A 20,601-nucleotide genomic window follows, 5' to 3' on the forward strand; every position below is an offset into this window, starting at 1 on the left:
TGCCCTATTTATTATTTACATTTTCTTTTATTGCTTTAATAACTTCTATTGTCCTCATTACTATGGTGCATTAGATAAAAGTGTTTATTTCTCTTTATAATATTGAATAATGAATTAAACTCATCTGGGTTTAATATTTTGGTCACATCTGCAACCATGTAATGCAGATTTTACACAGTTGTTCAAATAATTAACAGAGTTATATCTTATACTAATGGCAAAGCATTTCCATTGCTGATTCAATTAGAAAGAACAGAGCTAACAGTTGAAAAATGATATCATAAAAATTTGATCACCCTTCTATTGGACTACAAGAGAAACTAAACAGAAAATGTATGTGCATTTTCTGTAGTTATTCACCACATGGGAGTTATTTGAGTTTGCATTTTAAATGAGCATATAATTGTTGTGCTTTGGATGACTCCGGTGTGACAGACCCTGCTTTTAAACTGATAAGATATTCACTCTGTGTTTAGGGCCTCGAGACGCTGTGACATGCCATAACTTGTTTGTCTCATGTATCCACAGCTCTTACCTATAGTGTAAATTACCCACATGAGTCCTTATTTTTATTTTTGTAGTAACTGACACTTTCCCAATGTAGTACTGAAACCTCATGGCATTGCTCTTTTCTTTATGCTCTGATAATGTGAACATGTTCAAACAGACCCTGCAGGCTAACAGGCAAACAATGTAAATTATTACAGACTTATAATCAAGCAAGAGTTCGTGGCTTTGACAGTGGCTTTTTGTCCAGATAAATGATTTTGTCATTATATAACAATATGCGTGACGATGATTGTTTTTGAATTCTTTCCATTTAATTATTGCTTAATGTTTTATCAGTTCCTCTTTGAAATAGTGTAGTGAAATGTATAATTAGAATATGGTGTGTTTATGCTTGCCTATAATGAAATATTGAAATGATTTTATCCTCTAATAAGGTTTGTGATTTTGAATTAAGGAAATCTCACTATTTTAGGCTATTTAAAACATTTTTGTAGTGCTAATAAAAATATTTTATCATTTTTCTAAGTATTGTTATTAATGTGCTGATATTTTGGCTGATTTAGGCATGTCATGGAGAAATACATTTGATGCTGATACAAGTCTTTTAATGAGTGATTTACTGAATCCTTCATTTCAGTGATTCGTTCAGAATGCTGATTGTTTTAGAAAAGTAGCAAATTACTTTTTATGAATGGATCAATATAGGGCAGCACGATTAATCGAAAAAAGATCACGATCTCGATTCGACCACCCACACAGTCTTAATCCAGCATCTCTACGATTCAGCCAATTATATTTTCACAGTTGATGGAAACACCAAGATGCGCATCAGTTTTGAAAATCCGCATAAAAAATGTGCATAACTGAGTAGAATAAACTTTTTATGCAATAAGAAAAGATGCACAAACTACGATGGAAACACTTTTACCGAAAAAATTGTAGTATGTGCATTAAAAAAGGTCATGTGATTTTGTTGTAAGAGATCATGTGATGATCAAAATGTGTGGAATGGACAAACCAGGAGGCTGACAATATTGTAAAACATCTAAATGTTGTTTTAGTCAATCTAATATGCCTTAACCATTTCAGTATTGTTATTATATTATTAATGACCTCCCGAACTGTCAAGAGTGCATGTGCTCCGCGTCTTACACCTTTAAATGCCACTGCCCATACACTGTGTGTCAGGATTGCCTTCTGAGGCGCAAGATATTTATTAAATGAAGAAAAGATTCATGCAGCTTCTCTTATAGCAGCAAATTAAATATTTACAATGGATATTTGGCACAAGATCAGGAAGTGACGATTTTGTTCACTTTGACTCATTGGGTGAAAACGCTGCTTTATTCGCACATCTTTGATGAGATATTCCAGTTTTGCACATAAAGTTAATTCGCATTTTTGGATAGAAACATAGCTAGTGTCTGAATAACTCCTCTAGCCTATATAATGTTGAACATAATGCAAGAGGGAATCTGATAATGACAAATGTCTCATTTTACCAGTAAAAAAAATGGTCTAATAATGTTGTCAATGACAGCAAGCATATGTCTCAAACACAACAATAAAGCTTTAGATAGTTGTATAGTTGTATTCTGATGTAATCACAAGTTCACCATTCCAAGTCTATATATACAAAAAATAGCATTTTAACCAACAGTAGACCAAAACTACTGTAGGCCTAATATTATTTAGTTGTTTTACCATGTTTGAGAAGTAACAATAAAAATAATAGCCGACTTATATACACCTTTATTTGACATCTACAGAATCGTGAGAAAATCATGATCTTTATTATAAGCAAAAAAATGTGATTCTTTTTTTTAGCCAAAATTGTACAGCCCTAGATGAATCTTTTAATTATATGAATTAATTCAGGAATAAAATACTCTGAGAGATGCACAATTGTTTTTTGCAACTGTTTTCATAGGAAAGACAGACACAGACAGTATTGTGTAAAATATAATCACAAAATATCTTCTTATTTGTTTAATTGTAAAATCAAGGTTACCTTTGCTCACAAGCTTGTGAAAAATGCACATTTGCTTGTTACACTGCTTAACATCTTTTAAATGCATATCATATTATAAATATCACTTATTATAAAATGCATTTATTTAATTTTCAAAAATGAAACATATCCAGCTGTCAGTTTTGACATCATCAAAATGAATCACAATTTCACCATAGACAATAAATATCACTCATCCTTACTCTCTGGCTCTGCATCCAGTCATCTTTTCCATAAAATGATTAAAATACCTGTTTATAAGTGCATGAACCTGAAAATATATTCTCATTTGAATATTGTTTTTTTTGCTCCATAGTTTTTATGTAAGTATGCTTTGGAATGAGTCATTTGCTCAAACAAATGTAACAACACATCCTATTGAAAATAGCTGTATGCCAGTAATCCTGCTTTTGTTTGACCAAAGTTTAGAGTAATTTGATTTATTAATTTGTTTTGATGAGGCAAGTAAAATTCTTTTCCATTGGCCCAACCAAGCCATCAGACATATTTTTTAGCATTTAGCCAAGTCTGAAGTTTCATTCATAATGGTCTTAAAATGTCTTAAACTTGATGAAACCTGCAGAAACTCTGTCTTAAGATGCACAATTGTGTTTTAGCAGCTATTTTCATTGGTGAAACAGAAAAAAACAGACAGCATTGTGAAAATGTAATCACTAAAACTGTTGTTTAAAATCAATGTTACATTTGCTCACAAGCTAATATTTCTGAAAAATGCACTCTTGTTACATAACTAAATGACATCTTATTAATATGTAGCCTATTATAAACCTCACATATTATAAAATTAATAAAAAAAAATATTAAAAACCAGACATGTTCAGCTGTCAGTTTTGATATCATTAAAATGAATCACAATTTCACCAAAGACAATACATATATCACTCACCCTCACTCTGTAGTACTGCATCCAGACATCCTTTCCATAAAATAATTAAAATGCCTGTTTAAAAGTGCATTTGCATAAACCTGAAAATATATTCTCATTTGAATATTGCCCTCCATATTGCTTTTTCCATTTAACTATTTTGCTCCATGGTTTTTATGCAAGTATGCTTCAGAATGAGTCATCTGCTCAATGAAATGTAACAAACACATCCTATTAAAGAATGGCTGTTTTGTTGGATTACGCCAGTAATCCTGCTTTTGTCTGACCAAAGTTTAGCACTTTGAAAAAAGTATTTTAAGTGTCAGCAAAAGTGCCTTTTGGATGGGCTGATTTCTTTGTGCTTACTCTGTCAGATCTTTGTTCTAATATGTAAATTTCCGTCGTAATTAGGCCGAGTTCTGAAAATATCAGTTAATGAGGTGCACAGTTAATCTGGATATGCAAAGCAGACTTCATGTTCTCTTCCAGACAATACGGGTACAGAAGTCACAGAATTTGATCCGTGAAGTGTTTGGGCCACAGGGGGCTCTGTGAATAGGATGGTGGAGAATGGCAAGTAATTTACTTTCCCCAACTGCTCCATCCACAACCTCTGGTACTCAGAGTGTATAAGAAACTCAACCTGTTGTCTTTATGTCCAGATGCAACCTTGTGTGCTTTGATGGCATTAACACAAAGCTCACCTTGTTTCACCTAATTTAACCAGCACTCCGTTGGTAATTGGGCTTGTGAGTTGACACTCTGCATGTGTTTTTTTTTTCCATTCCTCCTTTTTCCCTTCCAAAGCGATCCAATTAATATGCTAATGAGATGATAAATATTTATGAACATTTAAATTAGGGAGAAAGCTCTCAGAGCGCTGCGCGAAATGAATTGCTCGCAGGACTTCAAAGTGTTGCTCGACTAATGAAGTGCGGGAGATTTGCATATGGCTTTAATCAGCTGCATACTGATTACGCTTTATTACGGCGCTGCCAGCCGCTCCGCTTCTGTTCCGTTCCAGAATGAAAACGAACTTATTCACACTCTAGTTGTTATGACAATCATGGCACAGCGAGAGTGAGAGAGAGCAAAGCAAGCAAGCCGGGGAGACTGAGAGGAAGGCAGCCACAGTTTCAGCCGAGCTTAGCTGTGCTCTGCACGTGTGTTGTTTTTTTCCACTCCAAACCGTTTAGTTCTTTGCTTTTGAGAGACATCTGCGGAAGGGGCGCTAAGTTTGTTGTGATGCTCGTAGAGACGCTTGAGAAGGCAGGTGCAGCAGCTGCCGGTGAGTGATGTTTGCAGCCAGCAGCGATCATGTTAAGCTGTGTTTGCTCGTGTAGTGATGCTAGATGTTTGAGTTGACTAGTGGACGAGTTTTGGTTCATAATTACCTCATTATGTTATTTTGAGATTTTATTTTCACTGAAAGATTATTTTATTAGTAGCAGAAATGTCATTTTTGTTGATGTTTTTAACATTCTAAATGCTTATAAAGTGTTGAAGAAGCTCTTTCACTGACTGATTCTTTATTTTGAGTCCGATCTTGTTCTGTCTGTCTCCAGATTCTAGAATGAGCAATCCTTCAGAAACAAGTAAATGTGCAATGGAGAGCGGGGACGAAAACACTGGTGAGCTACCCAAGGAACTGTTGGGCTTTTTAAATGTCGCTTTCATGCATTTCCCTCTCTTAGTTTGCTCAGATCTTTTTTTTTTTGGCCTGCAGCTTTCTTTTACAGTGACTGAAAGACTATCAGTTCACAGTTTAAGTTTTTAGGGGTCACTTGTGCAGCTGAGGTGGAGCATGTAGGACAATGTCTCTCAATATGTATCAGAGCGAGCGTTTTTTTTTAAAGATTGAAATAAGAAAGGCCATGGAGCTGAATAAGTTGGTTGAAAAGGCTTTTTGTGTGGCTGGAATCTATTGTAGCGTTGACTGCTTTTCTTCTTCCAGGTGCCCAAACAAATGGACTGGACTTTCAGAGGCAGACTGTGCAAACAACAAGCGCAATCACCAACGCACATGCACAGGCCTTGCTCCAACAGGTATAATCTTCTCCTCTGAGCCCACACTCACATTTGTGGTCTGTGTTATGGATGAAAGAGCCATAGGAATTCAAAGATGTCCCCAGGGTCATCGTTCCTCACTTAAATGCCATTGTCTTGACCTGCTCGGGTGATTAGCGTGTTTGGAGTGACTGCAGAGGCTTTACTCCTAATGTCATGAATTGTTAAGGCTACTTGAATATAATGTGTGAGATTTGTTGAAAGATTGAGAGAAGAAGATTAAAAGCGCAAATGTTTTCTCTCTTGCTTACAGGGGAAATTATTGGGCCCCTTATGCTAATTAGCTGCTCTGCAGTTGCTCGGAAACAGATGGCTGAGAATATGCAAATCTATGCAGAATTTACATGTACTGCATAACCGTTTCGTTAATTAGCATACCCCGCTCTGCTCGCCGCTTGAAGTCTCAGTAGGCTGCGGTATATTTATATCACCGTACGTGAGCATCGACAAAACACATTTGATTTTTGGGGGCTGTCTTCATTGAGCAAGGAAGGAAAAAAATTATTTTTTTCCTTCATTTATCAAACTGGGACATTTAAGCGAGGAGAACGTATATTTCTATGCATTGTGCAACAGGCCAATAGTGCCTATCAGCTTTTTCAGAGACCATAGGATTTGGTAAAGACCAATTAGTCTTAAACTGAACCGGCCAGGAATGATGTGAATCAAAAAAGTTAAAATCAATTCAGGCTGATTATTTTAGTCGAGGACAAAAATGAGTTTTCTGCAGCTTTTGAAAAACTCCTACAGTTTACATGGAGGGATCGAAATTTATTTTAATAAATAGGGAAAGGGGTGGCGCAGTAGGTAGTGCTGTCGCCTCACAGCAAGAAGGTCGCTGGTTGAAGCCTCGGCTGGGTCAGTTCATGTTTGCTGTGTGGAGTTTGCATGTTCTCCCCGCTTTTGAGTGGGTTTCCTCCGGGTGCTCCGGATTCCCCCACAGTCCAAAGACATGCGGTACAGGTGAATTGGGTAGGCTAAATTGTCCATGGTGTATGTGTGTGTGAATAAGTGTGTATGTGTTTCCCAGTGATGGGTTGCAGCTGGAAGGGCATCCACTGCATAAAACAAATGCTGGATAAGTTGGCGGTTCATTCCGCTGTGGCGACCCCAGATTAATAAAGGGACTAAGCCGAAAAGAAAATGAATGAATGAATAAATGTATAAATAGGGAAAATCTATGAATTTCTGTGACTGACAAAATAATAATTAAGGCTAATAATTAGCCACCATTTAAAAAAAAATTTAATTCATGTATGTGTCATGTATTCATGTATGTATGTTTGGTTTACTTGCTCAATTTATACGAAGTTATTTAGTTATTGTATTTATTTTGTATTGTTCTGCTTTTATGTTAATGCTCTGTATTTGATATTCATCTGCATTATTTATATTTCTAATATAAAAATTTTTCTATATTATAAATAAGAAAAATTAATAAAGTTCACATCAAAAAAAGTTTTCAAGAATAAAACAGTAATACAGCTTTATTTTTTTTGTACATTTAAAAATGCATTCTTTTTTATATAAACAATTGTGCACACAAAATAATACCCATACTGCCATACATTTTTACAATGATTTACAGAAGACGCCCACTCAAATGTCATTCAGTGTAGCAGTAGTTTGTATACCCAGAAATCTTGTCAGACACACTGGCGGTTACTTAATATGCGTTCCTCGGTAATCTTGTGTTCTCGTGTAACATCATCATCAACCGCCAAAGTTCAGTTCCAAATTTCAAGACCGCAAGAACGGAGGACATGTGAAAGTTCCCAGGTGTGTTCTTGATCTCGAGGATGCACCGATGCAGACTTCCCAGAAGTCATTGCGACTGAATAAAGGAGGTGGGAAGCACAGCATTTTATATAGATTTATTAATAAAGTTCAGCGATATAACCTATTTATCTCAGGAGTTTTTCTAAACGAGACGGTGAAAGTAAACATTAACATGAAAATCTTAATAAAGCCATAAACACATTAAGGGTGTTTATTTGCTAAAACTCATAATAAAATTAGTTTTATTTAAATTGTGCACTGTATATCTGTAAGGTCTTTATGCATAGTATATATTATGAAAAGAGGAAAAACATCAATACATCGTTGTATGAATGCTGTAATTTTAAAAAGATTTTCCATTAAAAACACGTGAAAGTCATGTGACCATCAGCATCTCATTAGCATTGCGTTCTCTGTTCTCGCTGTCTCCCGTGTTCGTTCTTCCGAGGTGACTTAGCAAGACCGGTCTTCACAAGAATGCAAGTCCGTTCTCTGTGATCTTGGAATTGAAAAACACCCATTGAGTAGAAGTATCATAAAATGACTAAAAGACTGTATTAATAGAGCACAATGCAGGCTCTAAATACTATTGTCATTTTAAAAATGTAGACTTTGCTTCTATACTTCAAGCTAGGGACTCACCAAAACCAAAATTCTGGACATTCTTTGCCTAAACCGAAAACCAAAACTGAAATAAAACATTCCTAGTAATATTTAATTATTATTTAATTAAATAATATAATTTTGTAAGGCTTTTAAAATCAAACATAATTTCAATTTATACTGATAAAATATATAAGCCAGTAAAATAAAAACATTTTTGTTTTCAGTTAACAAATTGAGGTATTATTTTACCAGTGTATCCATGACAGCACAGTAGTGCTATGCTAATAATTGAACAATAGTTGATGGTATGCTTCCCTGCTCTTGTGAATAGGTTTCAATGCGCAGCGCAGTGCTTTCTGCATCCAGTGTGAAAGGCGCTACAGGGAAGTTAAAACAAACATGTTGGACACTACTGGGCAGTGCGGCGCAGCCTTTTCAGGATTGAATAAATGTCTAATTAAAGCATTAACTGCCACCTAGTGGAAGTTTTAGTTTTTTTTACTGACTTTTGTCTCTGTTTTCTCTAGTTGACTTTGACTCCAGCGCAGCAGCAGTTGTTGCTGCAGCAGGCTCAGGCTCAGCTCTTAGCAGCAGCGGTTCAGCATTCAGCCGGTCAGCAGAGCAGCACTACAGGAGCCAGCATCTCTGCCTCCGCTGCCACCCCCATCACCCTCTCCCAGCCCATCCAGATCACGCCTGTAAGACACACACTCACGGCTGCTTATGCTTCACTGCTGTTTTAATTTTGCTATTGCTGTTTTTTTATACAGGACTGATTGTTCCTGGACTGTTTTTTTTAGTAGTCATTTATATAAATTTCAAACAACTTGAATTGCAGAAAATAAGACACCAGAATTTATTTATTACATTACAGTCAAAATCAGAAAGATGCTGTGTATAGGGTGGACAGTATAATACATACATATACATATACATAACCTGCAGTAATACAATATATACAAGTGTCCTTTTCAAAAAGTTGATGTCTGTGCGTATAATATGTTTTCAATTAAGTGTATTTCTGTGAATTACTTTGAATAACATTTTCTAGTTTCATTTAGAAGTTATGTAAATTCTGCTTCTGATATACCTTGAAAAGTTAAATGTTTACAAAAACCACAAATTTTTATTACAATACTCATTTATTGCAATATGCTTTAATAGTGACACTTTAAGATCCATTACTTAACGTAAATTATACATTAAATTACTTATAGGAAGCAGAACGTATATTATATTATTAATTAATAATTGTTAATTTTCAGTGTGACTGTTCAATATTAGTTCATGTTAGCTTAGATAAATTAAATAATATTCCATTAAATATATTTTAGTCTAGCTAATAAAGATAATTAATGTTAGCTCTTAGCTATATAATCACATATTATCAGAAACACATATTAAATGTTTTGCTTTACTGCAGAATGTGGTGACAATATTTATTTTTCAGACCAGATTTAGAACATCCTTATTGTCAAGCTGTGAATTATTTATTGAGGTTGTCTTAACCACAGCGGTGCACTCTGCTATAGTGACAAATACTAACATTTGTGTGTATGTGTGTGTGAATGCAGCAGTTACTGCAACAGCAGCAGCAGCAGCAGAACCTCAACCTGCAGCAGTTTGTGCTGGTCCAGCCTGGCCATCCCATCGCAACACAGCTGCAGCCCGCGCAGTTTATCATCTCACAGACGCCACAGGGCCAGCAGAGTGAGTCCCATATCTTCTCAGCCACCTCCAATCTCTTCATGCCTTCATAAGAGCAGTCTGTCTGATTGTCTTGCAATAAACAGGTCTCCTGCAAGCCCAGAACCTTCTAACTCAACTACCTCAAAGCCAAGCCAACCTCCTGCAGACCCAGCCAAGCATCACACTCGCCACACAGGTCAGGGCAATCACTTCACCCACTACATTCAGTCAAGAGAGATTTGCATTATGCACTGTATTTTTGTTTTGTTCTGTTTTACATTGGCTTTTTTGTGGGGAAAACAATGTTCAGCCCTCTTTCTATTTAGTATTAATGTGTTTTAAGTGGTCAGCTCACACACATTAATGTTGGCATTGGCTGCAGTTTTATTATTATAATTCTTATTGTGCTGTTTTTGTTGGTGTGGATTAATTACTCTAAGTACAATAGTGTTAGGGTTGTTGTTTGGGGTTGGCAAGATATGGAAATAATATTTACTAAATGTGATACATAATATTCACTAAGAGCTATGTCAAGTTCATCACAAATGGTAATTATTGTAACAACAAATAATATCACCGTTTAAAACATTTTTTTTCCCTAAGGGAACAAGTCACTTAGTAAGTGTTTTAGAACCACAGAATTATACATCATCTCGTTTTATCTGAAAGTGAAAGTAAATGCACATAAAGTTGATTTGTTTGGTTTTAAAGACTCGTCTAATGTAGAAGAATTTGTTGTTTTGATTTATTATTGGAAGTACATTTGCAGATTCCTTAAATGTTAACTTTTTTTGAGCAATATTAACTGAAAAGAATTCTAAATGATTTAATTAAATTTCCTCCGTTCCAATGGGATTAACTATTGGGAAGTAATATCTTGGTAACAAAAAAAATTGGTCACTATTTTATGGTGCAATTCTCGCAGTTAAATAACTTAACTGTGACTTTTGCTGAAGTAAATTAATAAATATACTGTTATTAAGACATAAATAAAAATATACTTAATATATATATATATATATATATATATATATTAAGACAGTGGTTAGGTTTAGGCATTGGGTAGAATTAGGCATATAGAATAAGATCACGCATAATAAATGCTTTATAAATACTAATAAACACTAGTGAAGGTACCTAGTGAAGTAAAAAAAAAAAATTAAGTTTGAGTTTTTCTATTTATTTTTACAATTATTATTAATTAATAAATCCCTAATAAAACTATTTTGGGTAAAAGAACATGGAGTCATAAAAACATACTTAATATTAAACTACCCTTTCAATTCATGTTTTTTTATTTTGAAAGCTATGATATGCAAATAAGTAAACATGAGAAATACTTACTTGATATTTTAATAATCGCAGCCAAAAAAAGCAATTACAAAGCACTGGTTACTTCCTGAATCCACAACAACCCAAGAATGGCTAAAAATAGTATATGATGTTTATGTGATGGAAAAAATGACATTCTCCCTTCAACTCCAAATTAATGTATTTAGAAATATCTGGTCCATGTGGACTGAATACATTAGGTTCATCCAATCTTTACAGAAATTTAAAATTATTACTATCTAATTCCCATCCACAGAACAAACATTTTTCAATTTACGACCAATTGGACTCCTCCTGTTAATCCTCTCTTTAGATTAGAAATTTATAGCTGATAATAACTAAACTGAATTTGATCGAATAAATAAAGATTCGACCCTCTCTGACCTATGTATATTTATTTATTGATGTTATGTTACTATATTATTGTTACTGTTATTTTCACATATTTTATTTTATGAAAAGTAAATTTTGTATTGTGTTCTGTTACTTTATAGTTTGTAAAAAGACTAATGTTTAGCAATGGGAAATGTACACTCTCTTAAGTGAAATCGTTGTACTGTAAATATTGCTACTATAAAATTTTTTTATTAAAGTGCCTTGTTAGATACTAATTAGATTAGATATTTTTTTACTTAAGGCTGTTTAATGAAATATTTTCTCAGATCCAAGAATGAATAGAATATGAAAATCAAACCACTCTGCTTTAGTCTGAATTGGGCAGTTGTTGTTGTTTTTTTCACATTTATGTCTTGGTAAAATTCATCTTCCATTCTTGATCATCTCAATAAATGCATCTGTATACTGCTCAGCCTGCGACCCCCACTCGCACGATAGCAGCAACCCCCCTCCAGTCCCTCGCTCACAGCCAGACGACACCAAAGCACATGGACACACCAAGCCTGGAGGAGCCCAGCGACCTGGAGGAGCTTGAGCAGTTCGCCAAGACCTTCAAACAGAGACGCATCAAACTGGGCTTCACGCAGGTAAACCAGCTTCACTGGACACTGATGAGTAAAAGTCTGTAGGATTTTAAAGAAAAAAGTTTTCAAATAATTCGAAATTCATCACAATGATGATCTGTGTGGTAGTGTTTAATCATTCAGAGGTCATCTTTTGTAATGAATTTCTAACTATTTGAAAACCATTTTCTTTAACGCTTCTGTATCGTTATAGACAATGTTTTTATTGTTCATTGTAGGTTTTTTTTTTTCAATTTTTTTGCTAAAAGGTTTATTTTTAATTCAATGTTATTAATTTTTACCCTCTTTGTTTTGTATACCTGATTAAACAAGGCACAAAATGTCCTGCTCAGGATCTTCAGCACAAAAATGTAGCCCTGAAGGCCATTAAAATATGTTTAATATTTAATCCCAGTTCAATTGAAGAAAGTCACACATTCTTTGTAAGCAGTTTACATTTTGCTTTATAAAATTCTAATTGCCAATTAAGAAATGTAAAATCTTTAATATTTTCACAAGTGTTGGCCAAAGATTAATCGTGATTAATCAGATCCAAAATAAAAGTTTGTTTTGACATAATTTAAGTGTGTGTATTATATATATATATATATGTATTTTATTTATATATATATATATATATATATATATATATATATATATATATATATATATATATATATATATATATATATAATGTATATGAGATAAAAACACATACATGGAAACGAAAATATACAAAAAAATTTTGTTATGTATATACTTACATTTATATATCATTTGTATTATATACAGTTGAAATCAGAATTATTAGCCCCCCTGTTTATTTTTTTCCCCCAATTTCTGTTTCAACACATTTCTAAACATAATAGCTTTAATAACTCATTTCTAATAACTGATGTATTTTATCTTTGCCATGATGACAGTAAATAATATTTGACTAGATATTTTTCAAGACACTTCTATACAGTACTTCTATACTTAAAGTGACATTTAAAGGCTTAACTAGGTTAATTAGGTTAACTAGGCAGGTTAGGGTAATTAGGCAAGTTATTGTATAACGATGGTTTATTCTGTAGACTATTGAAAAATATATAGCTTAAAGGGGCTAGTAATATTGACCCTAAAATGGTTTATAAAAAACTATGAACTGCTTTTATTCTAGCTGAAATAAAAAAATAAGACTTTCTCCAGAAGAAAAAATATTATAAGACATACTGTGAAAATTTCCTTTCTCTGTTAAATATAATTTGGAAAATATTTAAAAAAGAAAAAAAAATTCAAAGGTGGGCTAATAATTCTGACTTCAACTGTATATGTAAAAATTATGTCTAAACATTTTTTAATTATGCATGTGTGTATTTGTATATACAGTACATAATGCATATCCACAGTACACACACTTAAATTATGTCAAAATAAACTTTTATATTGGATGTGATAAATCTCGATTGATTTTTGTCCAGCACTAATTCCGACACATTTTTCAGCTTTGCCTAGTTTTCTGGGGACTCACCTTGATCTTGATCTGCAAAGTTGTGTAATTATAATTATGTGGGATTTTTTATTGTTGATATCAGAGTTTTTGTATGTTTACATTGAAAGATTTGTGTGTGAGTAGTAATATATTAGTTTTTTGTGACAATGCTCCCTAGCCCCCACAAGAAAAAAAAGGCTTCGGAGCAATTCCAGCATTATGGATGTGACATTTAAAACAGTTAAAACTTGAAACATAAATACACGGAGAAAGTTTAGGTCAACATTATATTGAAATATCTGTTTATATTTTTCAAAAGAACATTTGGAAGTGTTTGGATCAGAAAAATATCAATCTGTAAAGGTTTTTATCTTTTAATTAAGAAAAGTAAACATGCATTATGGATATGACCAAAAAAGCTTGCAAGTTTATAGTGTACAACATACTTTGGAGGAATTCTGTGAATGAAACCCAAAAGAAATAATCAAAAGCATAAGAATCGGCTCACTATAGAACAACCATGATTGAGTTTATTTTATTTGACATTTTTGCATTTATGAGAAAACACTTCGTTATGGATGTGACAGATGTGAAATTGCCACATTTGTGACTTTGGTAAATCAAATATAATTGTTTGAAAACTTTGAAAGAAACATTTTTGAGTATTTTAACGTTACTGTAAAATGTAATGTAAAATTGAGTTTGTACACCCCTGGTTTATGGAAATTATAGATTTAAATGCAAGCATTTTTGTCCTCCAAAGACTTTAAAATTTATACACAAACTAAAACTCATTAGGTTATTTGACATGCATATTATTTTTCTGTTCATCCTTCTAAAGTGTTTTTGACACAACAGAATATTGTATACAGTCCTATATAAGTAAAGGGGACTCAACTTGACCCTGACCTGATGTTTTTGCAGTTTAAAACATTACTGTTATGTTGCTCGTACCAGGGGGATGTTGGCCTTGCCATGGGAAAACTATATGGAAATGACTTCAGCCAAACCACCATTTCTCGCTTTGAGGCCTTGAACCTGAGCTTTAAAAACATGTGCAAACTGAAGCCTCTGCTTGAAAAATGGCTCAACGATGCAGGTATGTATTTTCTCTGCTTTAAGCCAGTTCTCTCCTCTTACTTTTGCTCTTTAAAAATAACATCTCATACCTTGGAGAATGTTAGAAAGGATATGAAGGTTATTGTAGCATTCCTCTTTAGTTTTGGAGCTCCTCTCAGGGTATATCCGAGGTCTGTGATTTTTGTTATATAAAGCAAATCTTTGACTTGACTGATGTTGGGGCTGCGAGATGTGCTGTTTGCCACAGGTGCTTATATCAGTGGCTCTTTGTGCTTTTGTACGCGCTGTTTGTGCAGAAAACCAGACGTCTGACCAGGCCCTGTCCAGTCCCAGCTCTCTTGGCTCACCGGGGCTGGGCATGGAGGGCCTGAACCGCCGCCGCAAGAAGAGGACCAGCATCGAGACCAACATCAGAGTGGCCTTAGAAAAGAGCTTTCTGGAGGTGAGCGATATTCCTGATTAAAGCTTATTTTTTTTGTCTCTATCTGCACGCAAAATTCTATTTACATTTTTATTGTTAGAATAGCCATACTATATTGTTTTTATTATTATTATTGATACAAATATGTATGAATAATAATGTATGAATAATAAAATAATAACTTATTATTAAAATACTATATTGTTTTTATTATTATTATTGATGCAATTATGTATGAATAATAATGTATAAATAATAAAATAATAACTTATTATTAAAATACTATATTGTTTTTATTATTATTATTGATACAATTATGTATGAATAATAAAATAATAACTTGGTAATAAAATATGAATTCTGATCAAATAATGAATTAAAGGTCTTTTTTGTTTTCGTAATTAAGTATTATAAACAGATTTATATTTCATTGCATTATATTGCATTTTACATTGCATTATTTTTTAAAAATGCTTTATTATGATTTGTTATTACTTTGTTTTTATTTCTATTTATTAATATAAGTAACACTAATAATTATCTAATCATAATTAGATTAATAAAGGGACTAAGCCGAAAAGAAAATGAATGTATATATATGTATGTATATATATATATATATATATATATATATATATATATATATATATATATATATATATATATATATATATATATATATATATATATATATACACGCAGTACTCAGTATAATTGAGTACAGCCCATTTTGAAAATGAATATTTTGATCCATTTCTCAGTGAAAATAGTCAATCTATTTTTGTGCATTTAAACAAAACAAATTTATTAAGCATATATATATTTATTAAAATAATATTTTAATCACCAAACATATTTAGAAATTGAAAGAGAATAAAGTGAAATTCAAGCAAAATATTGCCAAAAAGTTACAACCGACAAATTTTCAACAACATTTTTCCATTTTTTTGCTTCTCTTGATCTTTCCTCTTTTTAAAAATTTGTAGTTAATATTTTTCTCTAACCTATAAATTTAGGTGTGCTAGTTTTTGGACCGTTATTGTAAGTTATTTTGTTAGATAAGCTCCAAATTTGGCTTCAGTATTCACTAATCAAATGTATATGCACAAATATAATATTGTATAGCTTCCTATTAAAAAGGAATAATACTATTCAGTATTATTAACAGTATTATTGTTAAGCATATTATTGTGGTGGTGGCGGTGGTTAATAAGAATATTGATAACAACACTTTGTTTATTTTATAATAATTCACTCAATTAAACTTTAATTTAGTTTACAATAACAGATTTACAATACATTTAATATTTTTATTTGTTGGAGCAATAGTAGTAGTTGCATGCAATAGAGACAGGTTTATTAAATTCTGTTCATATGTGTTCAGAGATAAGGTAGGTGGGAAAAGTCCAAGAATACATGTTTTATCTTTTAATACATCATAAACAAACATTAAGAAACACTGAAGCAACACTGTAAGAATGTTGTTTAATAGTGTCTCATCCTCAAATTTTCCTGCATAGTTGATTACTCAAACATTAGACTGCAGCATTGCAGATCTTTGTGATTGGTTTTTGCCGTAAGGGCGTTTCTTGTGCCTTTGCCATTTTCAAGCAGAACCAAAAACCTACCTCTGAGGAGATCACCATGATCGCAGACCAGCTCAACATGGAGAAGGAGGTGATCCGAGTGTGGTTCTGTAACCGCAGACAGAAGGAGAAGAGGATCAACCCGCCCAGCAACGGCAGCGCTGCCAGCACCCCTATCAAAGCAATCTTCTCACCCACCACAACTCTGGTACGAGACGTCAAAACATGAAAACTGCCTTCCATCATTCAACCCAGCAGCTCAAATCATGCTGAACTTCTTTTTTTCTGTTTAGGTGCCGAGTACAGCCAGTCTTATATCCAGTAACACACCGACTACAATGACTGTAAACCCAGTTTTGCCTCTCACCAGCACTAGTGTCTCCGGCATCAGTTTCACTGGTAGGCAAGAGTTAAAAGGGTAGTTCACTCAAATACATGAATGCTGTTCATTCATTTACTTCCCTTCAAGACACTCTGTCGAAAATATCTGTTAATTAACAGATTTCATATTTTGTTATTTACAGATGTTTTTCATTTATTTATAGTTATGAGTTACATCACGGGACCTTTATGTCTGCTCTGACTTTTAATGTTGAAATTCAACTCTGCAGTAAAACAAAATGTCTGTTATTGACAGTAAAGTAATCTGAAACAATATAATGTATGTAAAATAATTTAACTGTACTTAAAAAGTACTGGTAGTTTATTACCACGTTTTTTACTGTAATTTACAAAACCAATAGAGACAATATATCTGTTTTAAGTTGAACTATTAAAAATGTCAGTAAAAATCACGTTTTCAAACTTTTCATTATCGAAGAAAAGATCAATTTTAGGAAAAGAAAAGTTAAAAGACAAAGTTCATATATTAGTATAGAAAATATATTTATAAATTTGCATATTTATATGTATTTGTTTTAGTATTCCCAAATTATTAGTATCTGAAATGTTTCAGCATACCAAAAATGTTTTAGTACGGTTTATATTTTTACTCAAGTGAGAAAAGTGTGGTGCTAATCGACAAGAGAGGGTACCAATAAAAAGTCTGTACACCATACTAATCAAGCAATACAACTGTTTATTGCTGGTACATACAGCTGATATCAATTATAATAATAATAACCATGATATTCATAACCCATATTCAATAATGGGTTTTCAAAATGTATAAGGCTTATCACAAGAAATAACTCAAGTGGATAGAAGACGGATAAGGAATGAATAATACAATGTCAAGCAAAATGTCAGAGATGTGCCATCATCCTCCTCTCCAAAGACTGGGGAGCCCGTTGCAGTCACATTGGAAGACCAACACATTCACGCTTGTCCCACTACAAGAAGGTCTCACTTTATAGTCAAAATTTGGGTGCTGGCCAACGGTCGGCCTGCTAGTTGAGAGAGTGGAGGGAGTTGATCAGGCTCCTCCCTTTCTCAACTAGCTGCACATTATTTCAATGTCCTAACCTCCCCTTCTAGTCACCTGGTCATTTGTTGAGTACATCAGAGTATGATTATCTGGAGTCAATATTGTACGCCCTATTTGAGAAACAGCATTGTTAAAGTTATGAATTTCCACTCCTCACGTGGACATCTGAGTACATCAGAACCTAATTCAAAATTGTCCCCCTGACTCTCTCTTCAGCATCTGTTTCTTCATTGAGTGTTACAAAAAAAGCACATCTCTCACAGTATTATATAAATATATGTAGAGATAAATACTAGCAGTGCCTGAACCATGTTGAATGACAATAAATAACTTATTTATGTTAATTTATGTTAATAAAAAATACAAGTAAATAAAAAAACACAAACACACCGAAACCAATACTGGCATCTTATGGACAAACTAAGTAGTGCCAGAATAATTGACAGCCAGCCCATCTGTGAGCTACTCATACATTGTGTGCACTGTTAGAAGAAATGAGCTGCATACAGTATGCAGGTTTAGTTACCATAATTACTAATTACAGTTATACTAATTACTTAAGGTTTGCTGAATAAATATGCAGCCTATTGATTTCTTCATATAATAAAGCATTTATGTGGCCTTAAAATCTGTGTTATAGTTCAGCTTAAAAATCTTCTTTAATTTCTCTTGAGGAAAAAAGTTCTCTAGATTTGGATGGCTTTAGTGTGTGTAATTTAGCGGTATTTCCCCACATTTTGGTGAGCTACCACTAAAAAACATCAAACTTTCATATTGTTGACAGACCACTCAATAATTAACATCATTTATTCCTCCTGAAGGCACAACTCTGGGCTCGGCCATCAATAACACTGCATCGGTCATCTCCACTGCACCCGCGGCCACCACCGCCTCGTCCTCTCCCTCCCTTAGCCCTTCTCCCACAGCAGCGCAGACGTCCTCCTCAGAGCAAGCTTCAGCTCAGGAGACGCTCACAGCCGTCAGTCAGGCACCATCCTCCCTGGCGTCCACCCTGGGCACTGGGCAGGTGATGGTGGCGGCACCCAGCCTCTCAGCCGCTCTACAGGGAGCCGCTCAGCTGCCCACCAGTGCCAGTATCGCCGCCATGGCTGCGGCCGCGGGCCTCAATCCTGGGCTCATGGCATCCTCACAATTCGCTCCTGGGTGAGTGATGTTGTAGTTTTTCTGACCTCAGGTTTGTGGTGGACGCCTTGATGTTCATTACTGTGTTTTCTCTGGTGTTTTCTGCACAGCGGGGCTCTTCTGAGTTTGGCACCCGGTGGTCTCGGAAGCGCTTTGAGTCCGGCATTGATGAGCAACAGCACCTTGGCCACGATCCAAGGTGTGTGGAGCGGCAAGTACACTTAAATTTACATTATGGCTTTGCATGCGCTTGTTAATTCTGGTGCCAGCAGCAATATTAATACATGTAAAATGATGTATTAAGCCGAAACTGAACATTTACTTGTACTCAAGTGGTTCCAAACTTTTATGAGTTTCCTTTTTGTTGAACACAAAAGATGTTTTGACAAATGTTAGAAACCTGTAACCATTGACATCCACAGTAGAATAAAGAAATACTATGGAATAGGCATGTCCAGATACGATCACGTGATCGAAAATCTGGCCCTTTCATGCGGTTTCAGACTCGAACGGAATCGGACGTTACCTCCCGATCAGGACTCGAATATATATGTATATTATATATGTTCTCATTATTTTCTAACACATCTATAGTTATGCGGTGGCACAGAGTTAAACCTCTTTCTAGACTTCACACAGAAACAGCAACGCGTGTGGCATGACATCACTTTGTTGCAGAGATGCTATTGCTTAAATGCCAGCAAAGTAGAACACAGAAGCAGCTTAAAGCAGAAAGCACGAGTATGGCTGCGGTCTGGAGGTATTAGAAAGTTGATGATGACAACATTGCCATAGCAAACTGAGAGATATGTAAACTTGGCATTGCCTGCCGGGTGTTTTAAATTGAGGAGCTATTTGTTTTTATATTAGATTATTTTTATATTTATTGTTGCTCTAAAGTCCAAAAGATTATGTTATTTATTTTATGTTTCTATAATTTATGTTATTAATACTTGATTGTTGAAGCTATACCTCACAGAAGTGCTCTGTTTGTTAACAGAGTTATTGAATGTTAAAATAAAGTGAATTAAATAAAAAATAAGGAACATCCTGGATCTGATTCTTCGCTCTTCTTTATTCTTTTTATGTATTATAGAAGTATCGGATCGGGTTTCGGTATCGGTAGATACTCAAAATCAAATGACCCTGACTTGAGGGCAAAAAAACCTGATCGGGACATCTCTACTATGGGAGTCAGTGCTTACAGGTTTCCAGCTTTTTTCAAAATAACATTTTGTGTTCAACAGGAAAAAAGAAATACAAACAGGATTGTGACAAGTAAAGAATTTTGGGTGAACTATGCCTTTAATAATTATTATTAGATTTTTTTCTGTTAATGATTAGTATTGTTTTGATTTGGTCAGTATAATTGTTAAAAGATTATTTAAAAGTATTGTTTCGAGTAATATTTCATGAACAGGGCTTTCGTTGCAATTTTTTTCTAATAACTCAGAAAAGGTTTACTTTGGCTTAACGCAAAAAATATAATAAATGTTTGATATATTTAAAGGAAAATGCTATTTTGATTAGTCAGAATCTCTGCATCTTTATTCCAATAATTTGATTGGTTAGTATCAACCTTGTTTTTCATGTAAGGCTGCATTTACACTGCATTGTTCAAGTGACCCAATT

The 20,601-nt window shown here is 34.0% G+C and overlaps 1 protein-coding gene across 7 annotated transcripts in view; it reads left to right on the forward strand.

The window, feature by feature from the left end:
* pou2f1b (POU class 2 homeobox 1b) overlaps positions 1 to 20,601 on the forward strand; it is a 32,329-nt gene that overhangs the window by 4,462 nt on the left and 7,266 nt on the right. Inside the window, exons 2-13 of one of the 7 annotated variants that reach the window (XM_056465589.1) lie at positions 4,973 to 5,038; positions 5,362 to 5,453; positions 8,387 to 8,557; positions 9,434 to 9,569; positions 9,653 to 9,744; positions 11,690 to 11,863; positions 14,271 to 14,412; positions 14,690 to 14,835; positions 16,426 to 16,608; positions 16,694 to 16,799; positions 18,648 to 18,990; positions 19,080 to 19,180. In XM_056465589.1, the coding sequence (XP_056321564.1) occupies positions 4,973 to 5,038; positions 5,362 to 5,453; positions 8,387 to 8,557; positions 9,434 to 9,569; positions 9,653 to 9,744; positions 11,690 to 11,863; positions 14,271 to 14,412; positions 14,690 to 14,835; positions 16,426 to 16,608; positions 16,694 to 16,799; positions 18,648 to 18,990; positions 19,080 to 19,180 (1,752 nt within the window). Of the gene's footprint in view, positions 1 to 4,972; positions 5,039 to 5,361; positions 5,454 to 8,386; positions 8,558 to 9,433; positions 9,570 to 9,652; positions 9,745 to 11,689; positions 11,864 to 14,270; positions 14,413 to 14,679; positions 14,836 to 16,425; positions 16,609 to 16,693; positions 16,800 to 18,647; positions 18,991 to 19,079; positions 19,181 to 20,601 lie in introns of all 7 variants that reach the window. The other 6 variants (XM_056465593.1, XM_056465591.1, XM_056465592.1 and 3 more) reach the window with 6 other exon arrangements.

The sequence above is a fragment of the Danio aesculapii genome, chromosome 9 (assembly GCF_903798145.1).
Source record: "Danio aesculapii chromosome 9, fDanAes4.1, whole genome shotgun sequence".
Lineage (NCBI taxonomy): Eukaryota > Metazoa > Chordata > Actinopteri > Cypriniformes > Danionidae > Danio > Danio aesculapii.